General features: G+C 42.2%; 1 protein-coding gene across 3 annotated transcripts in view; it reads left to right on the top strand.

Annotated features, from left to right (window-relative positions):
- Window positions 1-4,337: 4,337 nt before the first annotated feature.
- CCDC66 (coiled-coil domain containing 66) overlaps window positions 4,338-15,909 on the top strand; it is a 47,089-nt gene continuing 35,517 nt past the window's right edge. For all 3 annotated transcript variants that reach the window (XR_012646990.1, XM_075005603.1, XM_075005604.1), the window contains exons 1-4: window positions 4,338-4,439; window positions 6,406-6,470; window positions 12,107-12,132; window positions 14,340-14,781. Coding sequence is in view for 2 of the 3 variants with exons in the window: in XM_075005603.1 (XP_074861704.1) it covers window positions 4,429-4,439; window positions 6,406-6,470; window positions 12,107-12,132; window positions 14,340-14,781 (544 nt within the window). In the remaining variant the exon portion in view is untranslated. The remainder of the gene's footprint in view (window positions 4,440-6,405; window positions 6,471-12,106; window positions 12,133-14,339; window positions 14,782-15,909) is intronic.

Below are 15,909 nucleotides of genomic sequence, written 5' to 3' on the forward strand. Positions count from 1 at the left end.
AAAATATAATTAATAATTCAGTGCTGTTTCAGGAAACTTTTTAAAATGGCTTTGCACACTGCATAAAATTGACTCATCAAGAAAAATTCATCTTTTGCCTGAGATGCTTGAAACTGTACTGCCACCTGCTGGCTTAAACAGACACTGGAAAGGATACTACCCTTTATTTTGATATATTCAAACAAACAAACAAACAAAAAAAAAACCAAAAACCACCACCTTTCCAGCTGGGAATACTATATTTGAAGTTCTGAAGAAATAATTCGAAAACATACTGAGGAATTTAGGACTGTAACTTCTTCCCTCGCTACTCCCACAAAACTCTTCTCATGTGGCCATGCAATAACCATAGAGAGAAAGTGGACAGAGGAAGAGGAAACAGCTCTTGAAAGGCTGCCTTGAGGACCTCCACACTCCTACACTCCACAGATCAATGGTCTATGGCGCACTATGCGGGCGGGTACAGGGTGGGACATGGCCAAGGCAGTGAATCCATGACTATGGAAACCCAGTAGCTAAAGCAACCTCCTAGGGAAGACGTGAGTTGAAGGATGGGGTAGTAGAGGCTTTTGGTCTAATGGTGCTGCAACCCTCACCATTGGCTAATAGGGAAAGAGTCTCTTCTGCCTTCCACATCCCTGATGAAACCTATTTGTCTGGGCTTTGCACAGCAAATCAATATTTAGTTCTGTATACAGTAACAAATGCACCTCAAAGCAACAAGCTGAGGATGTGTCCAATGGAGTGCTGAGGGTATTGGGCATAGGGCCAGTCTTAGTCAACTGAAAGATAGGCAAACAATGTAAAATAATTTGCATGTAATGGATGGGGTTCTGAACACGAGTGATGCCAGGGGGAAAAACAGATACTAAATGTACCTATGAAAGTTAGAATATGAGTAGGAACTAATGAAAGAGAACCAAATTTCACAAACACAGCTATTTGACGAAAGCCAGATGGAGGACTGGAGGAGGGACGAGGACGTAAGGTAGTAATTCTGACAGACTTGCTAACAGTGGAAAGAAAAATATTATACAGTATTGAACATTATAAGAGTGCTTAGCACTGGGGAAGACATGGAAAAAGGCATGTCCATGTGTCCCAAATGTTTTACAATCCAAATTAGACAGACAGTACAGTTCACGTTTATAGTATACTCTGAGAAGATGAAGGTTAAACCGCAACATGCATATTAAGATCTTTGAAAGGAAGAAGTCTGATTTTCTTCAGTAATCTGTTTGCAGATATCATTATGAGCTTGAAAATACATCATCAACTAGATAAATATATTTAACTGGGCTACAGCTGGTGTTTTTGGCAGATTCAAGTGAAATTCAAAGCTGAAGGAACAGTGCTGAAATAAGAGAAGCCAAAAAAAAAGAAAAGAAAAGAAAGTTGTATCTTGTAATCAAATATAGTATTTCCTCTATTCACGGGGATAAATTCAGTTTTAGCAGATTAGTGGGAAAATTTCCCCCAGGCATATTGATTTTTTTTTATTCTGGTCCTTAAATGGAAGTCTTAGACCAAAGGAGTTAGGCACCTAAATACCTTTGAGGATCTGCACCAAGCTAAGATCGGTAACTAAAAAAAGGTAGACAGCCTGATAAACAAAAGCACATGGATACCTGGGAAGGTACATTTGGATGAAAACAGGGGATAGTCTGTTAAATATGAGATGATTTAGTAGGGCATATTTGATTATCCAAAGTAATTCCAAATAGCATCAGCTAAATCGGGTTTTGTGTGCACAATGAACTCAGCCTGATTAGCCATCATTATCCATCTGCCACTGGTTTGTATCAGCCCTAATGTTGTGGCCCTTATTTGCACAAGTCTTGATTTTAGTTGGAGTCTGATTAAGAACTTCAGTATATGATCCATTATAAGTATTCAGTCTAATGCCAAATACTTACTTCCAAATTCAGGACTGTACTAGAATATATGCTTAACTTACCATGAAATCAAGAGGACATAAACACATTTGAATGTTAAGTGTTACCTTGGCTAGGGATGGACATAAGGGCTACGTCTACACGTGAAGCCAACATCGAAATAGCTTATTTCGATGTAGCAACATTGAAATAGGCTATTTCGATGAATAACGTCTACACGTCCTCCAGGGCTGGCAACGTCGATGTTCAACTTCGACATTGCACGGCACCACATCGAAATAGGCGCTGCGAGGGAACGTCTACATGCCAAAGTAGCACACATCGAAATAAGGGTGCCAGGCACAGCTGCAGACAGGATCACAGGGCGGACTCAACAGCAAGCCGCTCCCTTAAAGGGCCCCTCCCAGACACAGTTGCACTAAACAACACAAGATACACAGAGCCGACAACTGGTTGCAGACCCTGTGCATGCAGCATGGATCTCCAGCTGCCGCAGCAGCAGCCAGAAGCCCTGGGCTAAAGGCTGCTGCCCACGGTGACCATAGAGCCCCGCAGGGGCTGGAGAGAGAGCATCTCTCAACCCCCCAGCTGATGGCCGCCATGGAGGACCCGGCAATTTCGACGTTGCGGGATGCGGATCATCTACACGGTCCCTACTTCGACATTGAACGTCGAAGTAGGGCGTTATTCCGATCCCCTCATGAGGTTAGCGACTTCGACGTCTCGCCGCCTAACGTCGAAGTTAACTTCGAAATAGCGCCCGACGTGTGTAGCCGCGACGGGCGCTATTTCGAAGTTAGTGCCGCTACTTCGAAGTAGCGTGCACGTGTAGACACAGCTAAGATGATTAAGCACTTTTTCCCCCGAATCAGAGCCAAATGAACTCATGAAGCCATACGTAATTCTCCCTTGAAAAAAAGAATACCGTTTTTAATTTGAATCCTAAAGTTTTGACTTTTTTTTGTGCGCCCTATTATTAAAGAAACTTGGGGTGAAAAAGAAAAAGTCAAGGAAGTTGTGGGTTCCAGGCTGCTTAATGTCCTACTTCTAAAGCATTTCCTATAAACCAGTATTGATGGCAATAAAAAGGTATGAAGCTGAAATTATAAGTCTTCAGTAGGAAACAAGGAAAGAGGGTGAGAAGAGAAGACCAAGGAGGACAAAGTAAGATGAAGCCCCTCTACTAAGGCAGAAGTATCTGGATAATCCCCTGCAACCACTTCCTCATCTAGGAACCACTGACCAGGGAGAAATGGAGAAAGGTAACTGCTGCACTCCACCCATGCCCCCATAACTCCCTCTTTCACCCCTCCTCTTTCTAAAGCTAGGAAGCTGAAGCAAATGGGGGTGCAAACTACCTATGCCCTAATCCCCTCCTGCAACCCACTTCTTGCCCCCTCCCAGAGCCTGCACCCCAAACCTCTTCCCATACCTGCATTCCTTTTAAGATCCAGCACTCCTGTTCCCTGCCCCAGTCCAGAGCCTGTACACAAACACCCCCCAGAGTCTTAGGCAGGTAGGGTGGGATGGAATTTAGGTGGGAGAGGGGGAGCAGGCTCTGTGCATTCAGGGTACCATCAAAAATTTCTACAAACCTAGTACCTTGACCACTTTCAAACATCTACCCTGATGTTTTCAAACCTGACTATAGCTCATCACCCCACTCCATACAGGTGCATCTAAATGATTAGCCTGATTTTCAATCAGTGCTTGCTGCTGTTCTCATCTGTTCCTCTAGATAAATAATTTTTGTAACAAGCAAATCCTAGTAAGTATAGTGTAGATTCTAGTTATGCATGTGTAACTGCACAACTGGGCCCTTATTTAGGAGGTGTATAGCCACCTGCAAATTTTGAGTAAGTTGGAAAATGCCAGTTTCCCCAACCAGCTTTCGTACGCTCGTATCCCCAGTGAACTGTGGGGGGGCATTTACTCTACCTCCCGAACGTTGTTAAACACTTTTGTACCTCCTGGATTTCCCTTCCTAACGACGACAACGGCAAAACAAAATAATTTCGGCCACACGCCAGCACTGAAATCTACACCAGATTTTGTCCATACAAAGCTCACTGCAGATTTTTTTAAATTGTCCCCCTGCACAGCTTAATGTTTTGTACAGGAGCCAAAACAACACAAATAGTATCGCATCTCCCCACTCTCCTCCCCTTCAATACAGCCGAACACTGCCCTACCCGCTGGCCGTTCTAACCCCCTCTCCCACCAGTTCTATAGCTACTAGCATAGCCTCGCCTGCGCGGGGCTCCACAGCATCACCCACGCGATAGCGCGCAGCTCGGGAAGCTCCGGACTTCAGCCCCCACAATGCCTCGGAGGCAGTCGAAGCCAGCCTCGCAGTGTGAGGGGAGCTGATTGGCGGGAGGGCTGGAGCCGCTACGAAGCCTATCGCCTCCCGTTTCATTGTGCGGTGGGTGCCACCAACGTCCACGCACTGGGTCTCCTGGCAGCGGCAGCCGGTCTCGCTCTTTTGTGCGGGTTGTCGCCGCGTCCTGCGGGTGCGGAAAAGGGAACGGCCATGAACCTGGGGTAAGCAGGGCCGGGCGCGGGGCTCTTCTACGCTAGGCGAGGATGGCCCAGTGACTTGGTTCTGCACAGTCGCCCGCTTCTCAGAGCCGGCCAGGGCTGTGCCTCGCCCCGGCGGCTGCCAGAATCAGGGCCGGGGCCTGAAAGCAGAAGTCATTAAAGAGTGCGAAGTAACGCGTTGGCGCCGGGTCTGCTTTGGCTGGTGCCGTCTCCCAGGCGCACCGGCAACGCCCGATGCGCTCTCTTCCGCAGTGTTTTGTTTACTGTTTGTTGAAGGCGTTCAGTGGGTTGCTCTGGCTACTTCGTGCTGTGGCTCGTGACTTGGTGTAAACAGTCCCTGCCTGGACCTGCAGTTGTCGTAGCCTAGAGGCCTAGCGTGTGGTGCTATTGACACTTAATCTCTCCCTGAGCGTTGGGCTAGGTAGCGGAAGGTTCTGACCTTTAGCTGTCAGCCTTTATTCTCAGTTTTTTCCATTAGGATTTTCGAAAGGTGCTTTTCCAGCGTGAACACTATGCAGTGTATAGCCATGGATGATGCTCTCCATGGTCAATTTAGACTATTATTTTTGCTTTACTCTATCTCAGTGTTAGTGGCTCCACTGGTGGCAGGAAAAATGTTTGATGTAGGGGAATGTAACTGCCTTGTAATAGTAACAGAGAGGAAGCTATGCTAGTCTATACACTATCAAAACAAAAAGCGGTCAAGTAGCACTTTAAAGACTAGCAAAATAGTTTATTAGGTAATAATAAATATTAATAAACTATTTTGCTAGTTTTTAAAGTGCTACTTGACTGCTTTTTGTTTTGCCTTGTAATACTAGCTACAAAAATACTATGCCTAAACATATTATTTACAATATCACCTGAAAGTCGGAAGTGGGCAGTATTAGCTATTATATATTTTAGATTGTATCTGTCTGGTGGTATGTTTGTCTCAGAACTTCTTTTGAACCACAGGAGCTATGGCCACGAAGTTTAGTATGCTGCTTCCTCTTACCCTAAGAGAATGTCAGGGTTTAGTTGTGCCTGGAACATAGGAAGTGCCTGAAATCCTAGGATTTCCCACTACCTTCCAGACCAGGCCCTGAACCCTCATAACAAAACCCATAGACAGCTGCCCCCCAGCCCTCTGCCCCCCCACACCAAACCCTCTGCCCTCACCCCTACCATCCACACACCAACCCCACCCCTTTTACTAAGCCTTAAAGGGGATTGAAAGTTTTTATTTCATGTACTGCAAAAATGGTAGATGTTGAACCTCTTAAATCTGGTACTCTTGGCTGGCTGCCTGACCATGGCTGTTGCAGGACCAAAACAGATAGGGGCCTGGGTAGAGCCCCAGCAACCCAGCAGCACATAAGCTGAGGCTCTTAGCCCTTTGGCAGCCTTGGGAGCGCAGGGCCAGAGCCCTGTGGCAGCCTGGAGAGCAGGAGTCTGGGACCTCATGGGGCAGAAGCCCTGGACTGGCAAGTTCTGTTGTAGAAGCTGTACCTTCCTGGTCTGGTACCGAACCCTTTGTATTGTAACAGATTTCTGCATTTTCAATTTAGTTAAATATCCAACGTATTTCAATTGATGTTCTATTTAATATTAAAACTAGCGATAGATTTGAGTTTATATTTTTTCCCATATTCCTTTAGTCCATAACTTTATTAATTATCTCATCCATCTCTTTATGATTTGTGACCTGATCCGTGACAAGGTATAAATATAGTCAAAGATACCACATTGAGATGTGAAGGCTTAAAACCAGCACTTTAATATAGCTATCTGCCAATGTTTGCCTTTTGCAAGAAGGAACTGCTTAAATTCCTATTTAATATCAACATAGAAAACTAAGTATTCAGAATTTGAAAAGGTGGTAAGTCCCAACTTTTCTGAGAGCACCCCTCTCTTTGTGTTGTAGTCTCACATACTTTGCTGATGATTTCAGATACTAAATAATTTAGCTGTTTTTGTTGTTTTACAGAGATGGATTAAAGCTTGAAACAGAAATATTGGATGGAAAACCTAGGCTAGTTTTGGCTTCATATGGTAAGATTTTACTGTGTAAAACCATTAAGTTCAGTCATCTCAAGTGCATTTTAAATCTTGATTATAACCTTTAATCCTATCTTGGTTATGTTTGCTTAGGTATTAATTTGCGTAGTACCAAGAAAGAACTACTCAAGGAACTATTCAGTATATTATTTATGGGCCCTGATAGTCACTAAAATGTTACTGGTGAGGGCTTATATTTGAATGTCCATAAGTCATATGCATTGCCAGCCATACATGCCATCTGACAAAGTATAAAATGAATTCCCGAAAGAGAAATGCAGCTTTCAGCTCTACTTGTGCCTCAAGATAAATTTATTATACACAAAATAGACGTAATTTGAGGAATACTCCCATACCTTTACAGTGCTGTATTTTTTATTACAGATTGAGCATGTTAACTTATTGTAAAATTAGTTCCTTCTAAGTTAAAGAAAGCTGCACTGCCTTTTGAGACATGGAATGAATCACTAACTACAGACCAAAACTTTAGAAGTAAAAATGTTCACAATCTATTTAATCCACATCCCATTGTTGCTGCTGAGATGCAAAAGTCTCTTTTCCAGTATTTGTTCATTATTAAATGGCTATAATGGTAAAGATTGCTTTTACAATAATAACCCAGCATCAGTGTGTATGATCATATTTCTGCTAAGAAGGCAGCTAGGAACCAGTCTTATTTCTTGAAGGGTCAGCCATACACATTGCTGACGAGCACAAATGTTGTATTGGACTAAAAATACAGGATGTCATAAGTGGAGCAGACAATAGCACAACTCGGTAACTTGTATTCATTCATTACTATGCCCCAAATCTGCTGTTCAGAATAAAACATTGCAATTTTATATTAAGTACTAATTCTCTCTCTCTCAGAATCTACCGGAGTTCACTATGTAGCTGTCAGAAGCCTGACGATCTCTGCTGTTTCCCCTTTTTAAAGCCATATTTTGTATTTACCATATTTTTGTCCAGGGAAGACTTAACGGGATTATTTTCTGAGCCACTCAATGCTAGTCAGCCTGCTATAGACATTACTAACCACTTTGACATTGGCACTCTATCATTCTTTTCTTCCTTTTGGATGGTAGGTGCTACCTATTTCCCTACCTTTGTGGGCCTCAGTGTTGGGTTGGAATCAGCAGTCATTTAAGAATGCTCTCACAAAGCAAGATTGAGCACTGCCCTTTAGTCACTAGATTGGCATGGAATTAAAAAAAAAAAAAAAAAAAAACACACAAAATCATGTCCAAGAAAAGCTTTTTATGAAGTTCATGAGACTGTTGTAAATAGCACTGATATTCAGTGAATTGTATCTGGTTATGAATCTCAGTTTTCTAGACAATATGAAAACTTTCAAAGCAACAGTGAGATGTTAATTCAGAGTCTCTTGTGTTTAAGAGGACCCAATAAAAAAAGTGTGGGTCTTTTATACAGCAACAGAGGAGAGAATAAGCCATTTAAAATTAAAAAGAAAGTGAGATTGTAGAGTCAGAAATATAGGCAGGAAGAATCAAAGTAAGCCATATACAGTAGCTTCAGACACTTTGAGTTAATTAGGTTTATTTTAAGCTAACAAGATAATGGTGCTTCTAAATAAAAGATCTTTAGTTATTTTTTTAAAGAGGTAGGCTCTGCTGTAGTTTTTCTTGCTGAGTAACAGTGTAGTTAAATCCAAGATTCTATTTCACAGTAAAAGGAGGTCAGAAGTCAAACACTTACCAAAAGGGTCCTTCAAGGGGGTGTTTAAGCTCCTCGCTGGAAAGATAGTTAGCAGTCCTACTCCTTGTAGGTCTCCTGCTGATAAGACAGATTAGTATCACAAAAGATCCTACTACCTCTATTTTCTCAGTGTTACGATGGCAGAGGTATTATACTCCTTCCTCTTGTCCCAGCATCCTTTGGTGTAACTTGTTGTTCTTGTGGTCTCTTTGAGAACAGCTGTTCCTGCCTATTCAATTATAGCTTGTTAAACAGAGCCCAACGGGACAATAAACTGCCTCTTTTCCACCCTCAATTAAGGAGGGAGACCACAGAGCCTGCTGGGATTTACTGTGATCCCAAATACCTCTATTTCAGGTGAAACTGAAAACTAAATACTGCTGGAGAGGGAACAGTAGTAGTAGGCATCCTTCAGTCTGTATAGACTATGGATCGCGCCCTTTAAAGTTTCAATTGAGGACTTCATTTACAGCGTCTATTGTGACTATGAAGACCCACACGAGAGTGACAGTCCTTGCTGCATCTCTTGCAGATGTGGTGGGTGTCTGGCAAGTCCTTATTGTGCTTTTTGTGCACTCACTTCTCCTCTGCTAGCTGTCTGATCTTCATCTCGCCCTTCTGAAGGCCCTTGTGTAAGCCCTGCCTCCATCTGCTGCGGTCGTCTGCTAGTTCTTCCCAGTTGTCCAGCTCGCTGTCTACCTCTCTGAGGTCTCTCTTGCAGACATCTTTGTTGCGCAACTGGGGGCGTCCGGGAGGTCTTTTGCCAGAGGCTAGCTCACCATACAGGATGTCTTTTGGAATCCTTCCATCATTCATCCTGTGGACATGGCCAAGCCAGCAGAGTCGATGCTGCCTGAGGAGGGTGTGCATGGTTGGGATTCCAGCTTGCTCAAGGACGGCGGTGTTGGTCACTCTGTCCTTCCATGATATTCCAAGGATGTGCCTGAGGCAGCGCAAGTGGAAGACGTTCAGCCTCTTTTCCTGGCGGGCATACAGGGTCAAAGTCTCGCTGCCATAAAGGAGGGTGCTGAGGATGCAGGCTCTGTAGACTTGCATTTTGGTGTGAGCGTACAGCTTGTTGTTATTCCACACTCTCTTGCTGACTCTGGACAGAGTTGTGGCCGCTTTTCCAATCCTCCTGTTTAGCTCAGTGTCCAACGACAGGGTGTCAGTGATGGTGGACCCGAGGTAAACGAACTCGTGGATGACCTCTAACGTATAGTTGTCAGTGCTGATTGATGGGGATTCAGCAACATCCTGACCGAGTACGTTTGTCTTCTTTAGGCTGATGGTAAGCCCAGAGTCCTTGCATGCTTTGGAGAACTGATCCAGCAGTTTTTGAAGCTGGTCTTCTATGTGAGACACTACAGCAGCATTGTCTGCGAACAGCATGTCTCTGATGAGGACTTCCCGCACCTTAGACTTAGCTTTCAGCCTTGCAAGGTTAAACAGTTTCCCATCAGATCTTGTGTGCAGCAAGATGCCCTCTGTTGAAGATCCAAAGGCATGCTTCAGGAGGAGTGCGAAGAAGATCCCGAACAATGTCGGAGCAAGCACGCATCCTTGTTTGACGCCGCTCCTGATTCTGAAAGCATCCGATAATGCGCCGTCATATTGGATGGTTCCTCTCATGTCTTTGTGGAACGACTGGATCATCTTGAGTAACCGTGGAGGACAGCCTATCTTGTGGAGCAGTTTGAACAGACCATCCCTGCTGACCAAGTCAAAGGCCTTGGTCAGGTCGATGAAGTCTATGTAGAGTGGCTTTCTCTGCTCCCTGCACTTCTCCTGCAGCTGCCTTAGAGAGAAGACCATGTCAACAGTAGACCTCTCTGCGCGGAATCCGCACTGCGATTCGGGTTACACCCTCTCAGCAATCTTCTGGAGTCTGCCAAGGATGACGCGAGCGAACAGTTTACCAGTGATGTTTAGGAGGGAGATTCCACGGTAGTTGTTGCAGTCGCTTCTATCTCCTTTGTTCTTATACAACGTTACAATGTTAGCGTCGTGCATATCCTGTGGAACCTCACCCTCTTTCCAGCCACAGGCACAGTAGCTCATGTAGGGGTTCCAGGAGTGTGTCCGCAGCACATTTGATTACCTCTGGTGGTATACCATCCTGACCAGGGGCCTTTCCTGCTGCAATGCTGTCGATGGCTCTCTGAAGCTGAAAAGTTCAGAGAGACCCTCCAGGAAAATCTGTGCAGTGGCCCTGGGGGTGCCGATGCGACATCCAAATGGCAACATCTGAGGGATACAGTTCACAACATGGCCTTGTTGGTGTTTGGAAGAAGAGCTAGAAACACGAATGACTGGTTTGAAGCTAACTCCGATGAGATGATTCCAGTCATTGAAAAGAAGCGCGCTGCACTCCTGGAGTACAAACGCTCACCGAGCCAGAGTACCTAGGAAGCACTTAGAGAGGCCAGAAGAACAGTACAGCAGACAGCCAGGCGCTGTGCCAGCAACCACTGGCTCCAGCTATGCAGCAACATCCAGACCTGTGCTGACTTTGGTAATCTCAGAGGAATGTACGAGGGTATGAGGAAGGCATTAGGACCCACCCAGAACAAGATGGCACCTCTGAAATCCAAATCTGGTGAAGTCATTGCTGACAAAGCCAAACAGATGGAGCGCTGGGTTGAGCACTACTCCGAGCTGTGCTCACGCGAGAATGTTGTGGTTGACACAGCCCTCGATGCTGTCGAGCTCCTACCAGTAATGGACGAACTGGATCAAGAACTGACTGTGGATGAACTGGAGAGGGAACATGGCATTAGTAAAACCTCTACTGGAATGTTGCATTCATTTCTGAATGTCAGGAGGTGACTTGATTCCACTCTACAAGTATCTGCATAGAAAAGAGATTTCTGATAGTTGGTTCTTTAAATCAATCAGTAAAAGGGCAACTTAGTGTGTGGCAAGCCAGGATGTGAATGTACAGCCTACCTCACATTACTGGTTTGTTTACATGGTTTGGAAAAGTGTTCTAGAACAGTGGTTCTCGAACTTTTGTACTGGTGACCTCTTTTATTTAGCAATCCTCTGACTCTGATGGACCTTATAAGTAAAAAATATTTTTATATACTTAACAGCATTATAAATGCTAGAGGCAAAGTGGGGTTTGGGGTGGGTGTTGAGAACTTGCAATACCCTCCCTCATGTAATTACCTCTCAACCTCCAGTTTGAGAACCCCTGCTCTAGAGAGCTGCAATTTGCAGAATGCTCTGCTAACTACCCAGAGTGGATCTTGCACAGAACTGTGTTATCACAAAGTAGGTACCTTTTAGAATGGGCTAGTAGAGTCAATACAGGGCAGTTAGCATGCTCTGCAGATCATACCTTTTAAAGCCCTTTGCCATACTAGATGACAAGCCCTTGGTGGACCCTGCTGCTGCACATTGATGTCAAAGTGCATTTTGTGACTTCTAGTGTGCAGTAGTAGGGTCCAAACTGCAAATCACTGCACAGCAAGATAGTGCACCATACATTTATAGTATGTTTTGTTACGTACCAAATGTTATAATGAGAGCCTGAGGCTAGAAGTTAGTGCAAGACAAATTCAGATTAGAAATAAGATACTTTTTTTTTTTAATAAAAGAAGGTAGTTAGCCATTTGAACAGCTAACTTAGGTTAGTAATGAAATTTCCCTCAACTGAAGTCTTAAAATAAAGACCTTATATCAGTCTAAAAGAATGCTATGTCTAACAGACATTTTTGATGCAGGAACTGCAGGTGAAGTTCTTTGGAATCCATTAGGCTAGAGATGATAGTAATTATAATAATAGATAATAACAATCAGATTTTTAAAGCCAGGTGGGACCATGAATTGTCTTCATAATGTGGTTTACAATGAAATAATTATTGATTGCTGAATAGTTTTCTTATGGGTATGTTTTATTTGTTTTGCAGCGGGTAAATCAAAATCCACAGTGAAGGTAAGTGGAATAATGACTCCTTGAGTTTTAGATAAAAATAAAAAATACATTATTTAATATTTTTTCAAAAATGCATCTAAACAGTGATTTCTGCTGTGTCGGTGGTCAGTGTTGAGTATGAGAGACTGAAGTTCCATTGTCAAAATTCGCCATAACTGACAACGTATATGGCATTAAGGTGGCTTGAACACTACTATCTCTGGAAAATACTCTTCGTGCAATGGGCCTAAAATAATTAACAGAAATTCTCAGAAGAGAATTGAAAAAGACACAAGTACAGTGAACCATATTTGCTAATGTTGTGATCATTAAGTGACTTGGAAGCCACACAGAATCTGTTAAAACTGAGTAGTGAAGCCAGATTTTCTGAGTCCTATTCCAGTATCTTAACCAAAAGGCCATCCTTTCTGGATGAACTAGAATGAAGCCAGATTTCAGATGAGGAGGCCACAGGAGAGAATGTTTCAGTCACAAAGGAAAGAGAACGAAAGCACAGACAAGCGTTAATAGCTGAAGGGAAAATGAGAAAGAGGGAGATTTGTATAGTACAAAACAAAATAAATTTTGAAAACAGACTGATGTGTGGGGTGGGCCAAAGAGGGGAGAAATATGCCCGATTCAAGCCAGGCTTTAGAAATTTCATTCTTAACCATGTTTAATTTGTAGAAAAGTAACATGACTTTCAGGAAGACATGATAAACAGTTGTGAGCTTGAATATAAGTAGAGAGGTCAGAAGTGACCTGAGAGTTGTCATCAGCATAGAAATGTTAACTAATGATTATGGAACCAGATAAAGTCACCTAAGAACATACATAAGAGGTAAGAGGAGAAAGAGAGAGTGAGAACCAAGGGAGCTCTTTGGGGGAACTCCAATAGAGAGGTGGAGAAGAGTATCAAAGAAACTCCTGTGCAGATAATACATAGCAGCAGCCATTGTAATGAAACAGCTGCTTTGAAGTTTGTCATTCTGAAATCTTACTTAGAAACACATTTTGCCTTCAGATGCTTGCATATAATTCCTGTTCATATCTATAAAGGTTGTACATGAATCTTCTGAGGGACAATTAGCCACTTACTGTGGATCATAACAGCTCAGCCTGAGATAACGTATTCTGATGTTTATGGATTCTAGGTCGCTTTGGGGGTGGGCTAGAATGGAGCAGGTGAGGAGAAATTATTTTTACTATGCGCATGACTTTTTAGAGTTACAGGTCTGTGAGAAGGACTCTGGTTGTCCTTCAATTTGTAGAAGTTAGCAGTTTATCTTGGGTGAATGTATTTTTAAAGAATATTTTCCTGAAAGCTGACTCTTTCCTTAGCGTCCACATCTGCCTGGGCCCTTCATATCTGTTCAGATTAGTGTGTCTTCCAAAAAGTCCAAGGGCTTGTCTTCACTTTTGTGAAGATCAACCCAATCAGGGGCTGGTAAAGATGGTGAAATTGATCTCTCTGTGGTTGGCTCCCATTAACCTTCCTTAATGAAGACAGTCAGATATATCAATTTCTGATATGTCAATTTTAGCTACACAATTGTCGTAGCTAGAATTGCATGTCTGAAATCAACTTAATTTCCTAGTGTAGAGCAAGCCTAATGTCCTTGCATTTATGATGCTTGCCCAGCTGGAAGGCATTCATATGCCCCTATACCATGACATAACATAGAAGTCGTTGGGCCCACTATTAGGGAGGAGACCCTGGCATGCAAGAGGCTAAAGGAAAATAAGTTAAAAGGAAAATTGTCCTGTTTTGTTCATCAGAAGGTTTGAAAATTGGCAGTTGAATACAAACTCATTTTAATTAGTGCTTATGATCATAACCAGAGTTTTTAAATTTTATCAAGAGTTTTTTGCTAGCAGAACCCATAGTGCAGAAGTGGGATTATTATCTTGAATGCCAGCATTATAGGACGGGTGACCATATTGTAAAACTAACTTCCATACTGCTTTAGGTATTCACATTCAAATTAAAAATAGTAATACATACTTGGGGCCAAATCCTCCTCTCTGTTACATTGCCATTCATCTGGAGTCATTCTGTTCAGTGAACTACAGTTTCTACTAATAAAACAGAACATAATTGGCTCTTAATATTTAGAGATGACGGAATAAGTATGCTTTTACTTCTTGAAGGCAGGAAACAAACTAAGGGCACATAGTTTCACATGTTACAGGATATTATAGTAAATAAACTGTTATTATTTTAACAGATGGATAATAAAGCTAAAATCCTCAAACATCCATTGAGAGCAAAACATCCTGGACATGTTCTGAAGTCAACGCAAAATTCGTGTGTCAAGCATGAACATATTTTAGCAAAACCGAGAAGTGGATCAAGGTGGTCGTCAATAAAAGATGAAAAAAACTGTGTGATTTTGTCATCTAAAGATTCATCTAAGGAATCCTTACATAAAAAACATTCTTTAATTATCCAAAAAGATAACGCAACTGGAAAGCCTGATATACAGAACCCTAATAAAATTGCTGTTAAAAAGCCCAAACAGAAGTCTCAAAAATCTTGTGTTTCAGCTGATGATCTAAGGAATAGTTTGGTGTGTTTAACACAAGAGCAACTTGAACAGATTTTGATGACTGTAAAACAAGGAACGAAATTTGAATCCCAAACTAAGGAGGAAAAGCAAGAAGAAACAAGTAAGATATGTGTATATACTGATGCAATAAATTAATTTTTCTCTTAGTTGTAGCCTTTAGAAGGTTTGTATTATGAAAATGAATAGCAGATTTTTTAAATAAAACATTGGATTTAAATTTCAGGGAGTCTATTGAATAAATATACAGTTTTCAAAAAACTTATCTGGTATATTAAATGTCTAAGGCACTTTGAGTACAAAAATATTTCAACTAATTTTTGAAAGGCACATTTTCCATTATCAATCAAAAAACTTAACACCATCCGTAAGTTTTTACTGTGTTTACACACCTATTAAAATTATCTTCTGATGTATATTGTCTTCAGTTATGTGAAGACTGAGTCAGATATTTGTGTTTTCGTAAGGAAATTTTTCTCATGACTGTTCTTATCTAAATGTATGAAGATTTTACAAGTTAGTCTCTTGTTTAGAAGTGCATCTGTAGAAATGGAATACAATATTTAGACATGAGCCTAAAATATATAATTGCAAGGATCCTCCATGGATCTGTTTTGTAGCAGATATGTTTGGGAAGGTAAGCTGCGTTAAGTTCTCTTTTAGGCCCCAATCTTGCAGACATGCACCCGTTTAACATTTTGCATAAGGACATGATTTAGCCCATGATATAATTCATTAGGATGCTTTGTTGAGTATTTGTGGAGTCTGGATCTTTGGTAGCATACATATGAAGATTTTCTTTTTCTATGACTGGTTTCATGCTTCAACAGATTATGTAGTAGGTGTAATATCATACCTCGTACTGGAACATATAACAGAGGTCCAGGATGAATGTCTCTAGTATGGCACTCTCTCATCTGGCAACATCCATAATCTAGCATGATTTTAGTTAGTCAGATGATCACTTATCCTGTGTGTGGCTAAATTTCCTGTGGTCCCATAAAAATTGTTTACAGCCTCTCTCTCAGTGTTCAGTGCTGTTAAATAACAGCTCTAGTTTACCCCAAAATATCTTCTGAGAGCCCAGTAAGCATTGGAAGTGTTGGTAATGCTGCTAGACAATAATGACCTCCTATGATCCGGCAAATTCTCTGGTTTGACACCAGTCAGGTCCCAAGGGTGGTAGATTAGAGAGGTTCAACCTGTGCAGCTCTGTTGACTTCATGTGAGC

Source organism: Carettochelys insculpta, chromosome 11, assembly GCF_033958435.1.
Source record: "Carettochelys insculpta isolate YL-2023 chromosome 11, ASM3395843v1, whole genome shotgun sequence".
Classification (NCBI taxonomy): Eukaryota; Metazoa; Chordata; order Testudines; family Carettochelyidae; genus Carettochelys; species Carettochelys insculpta.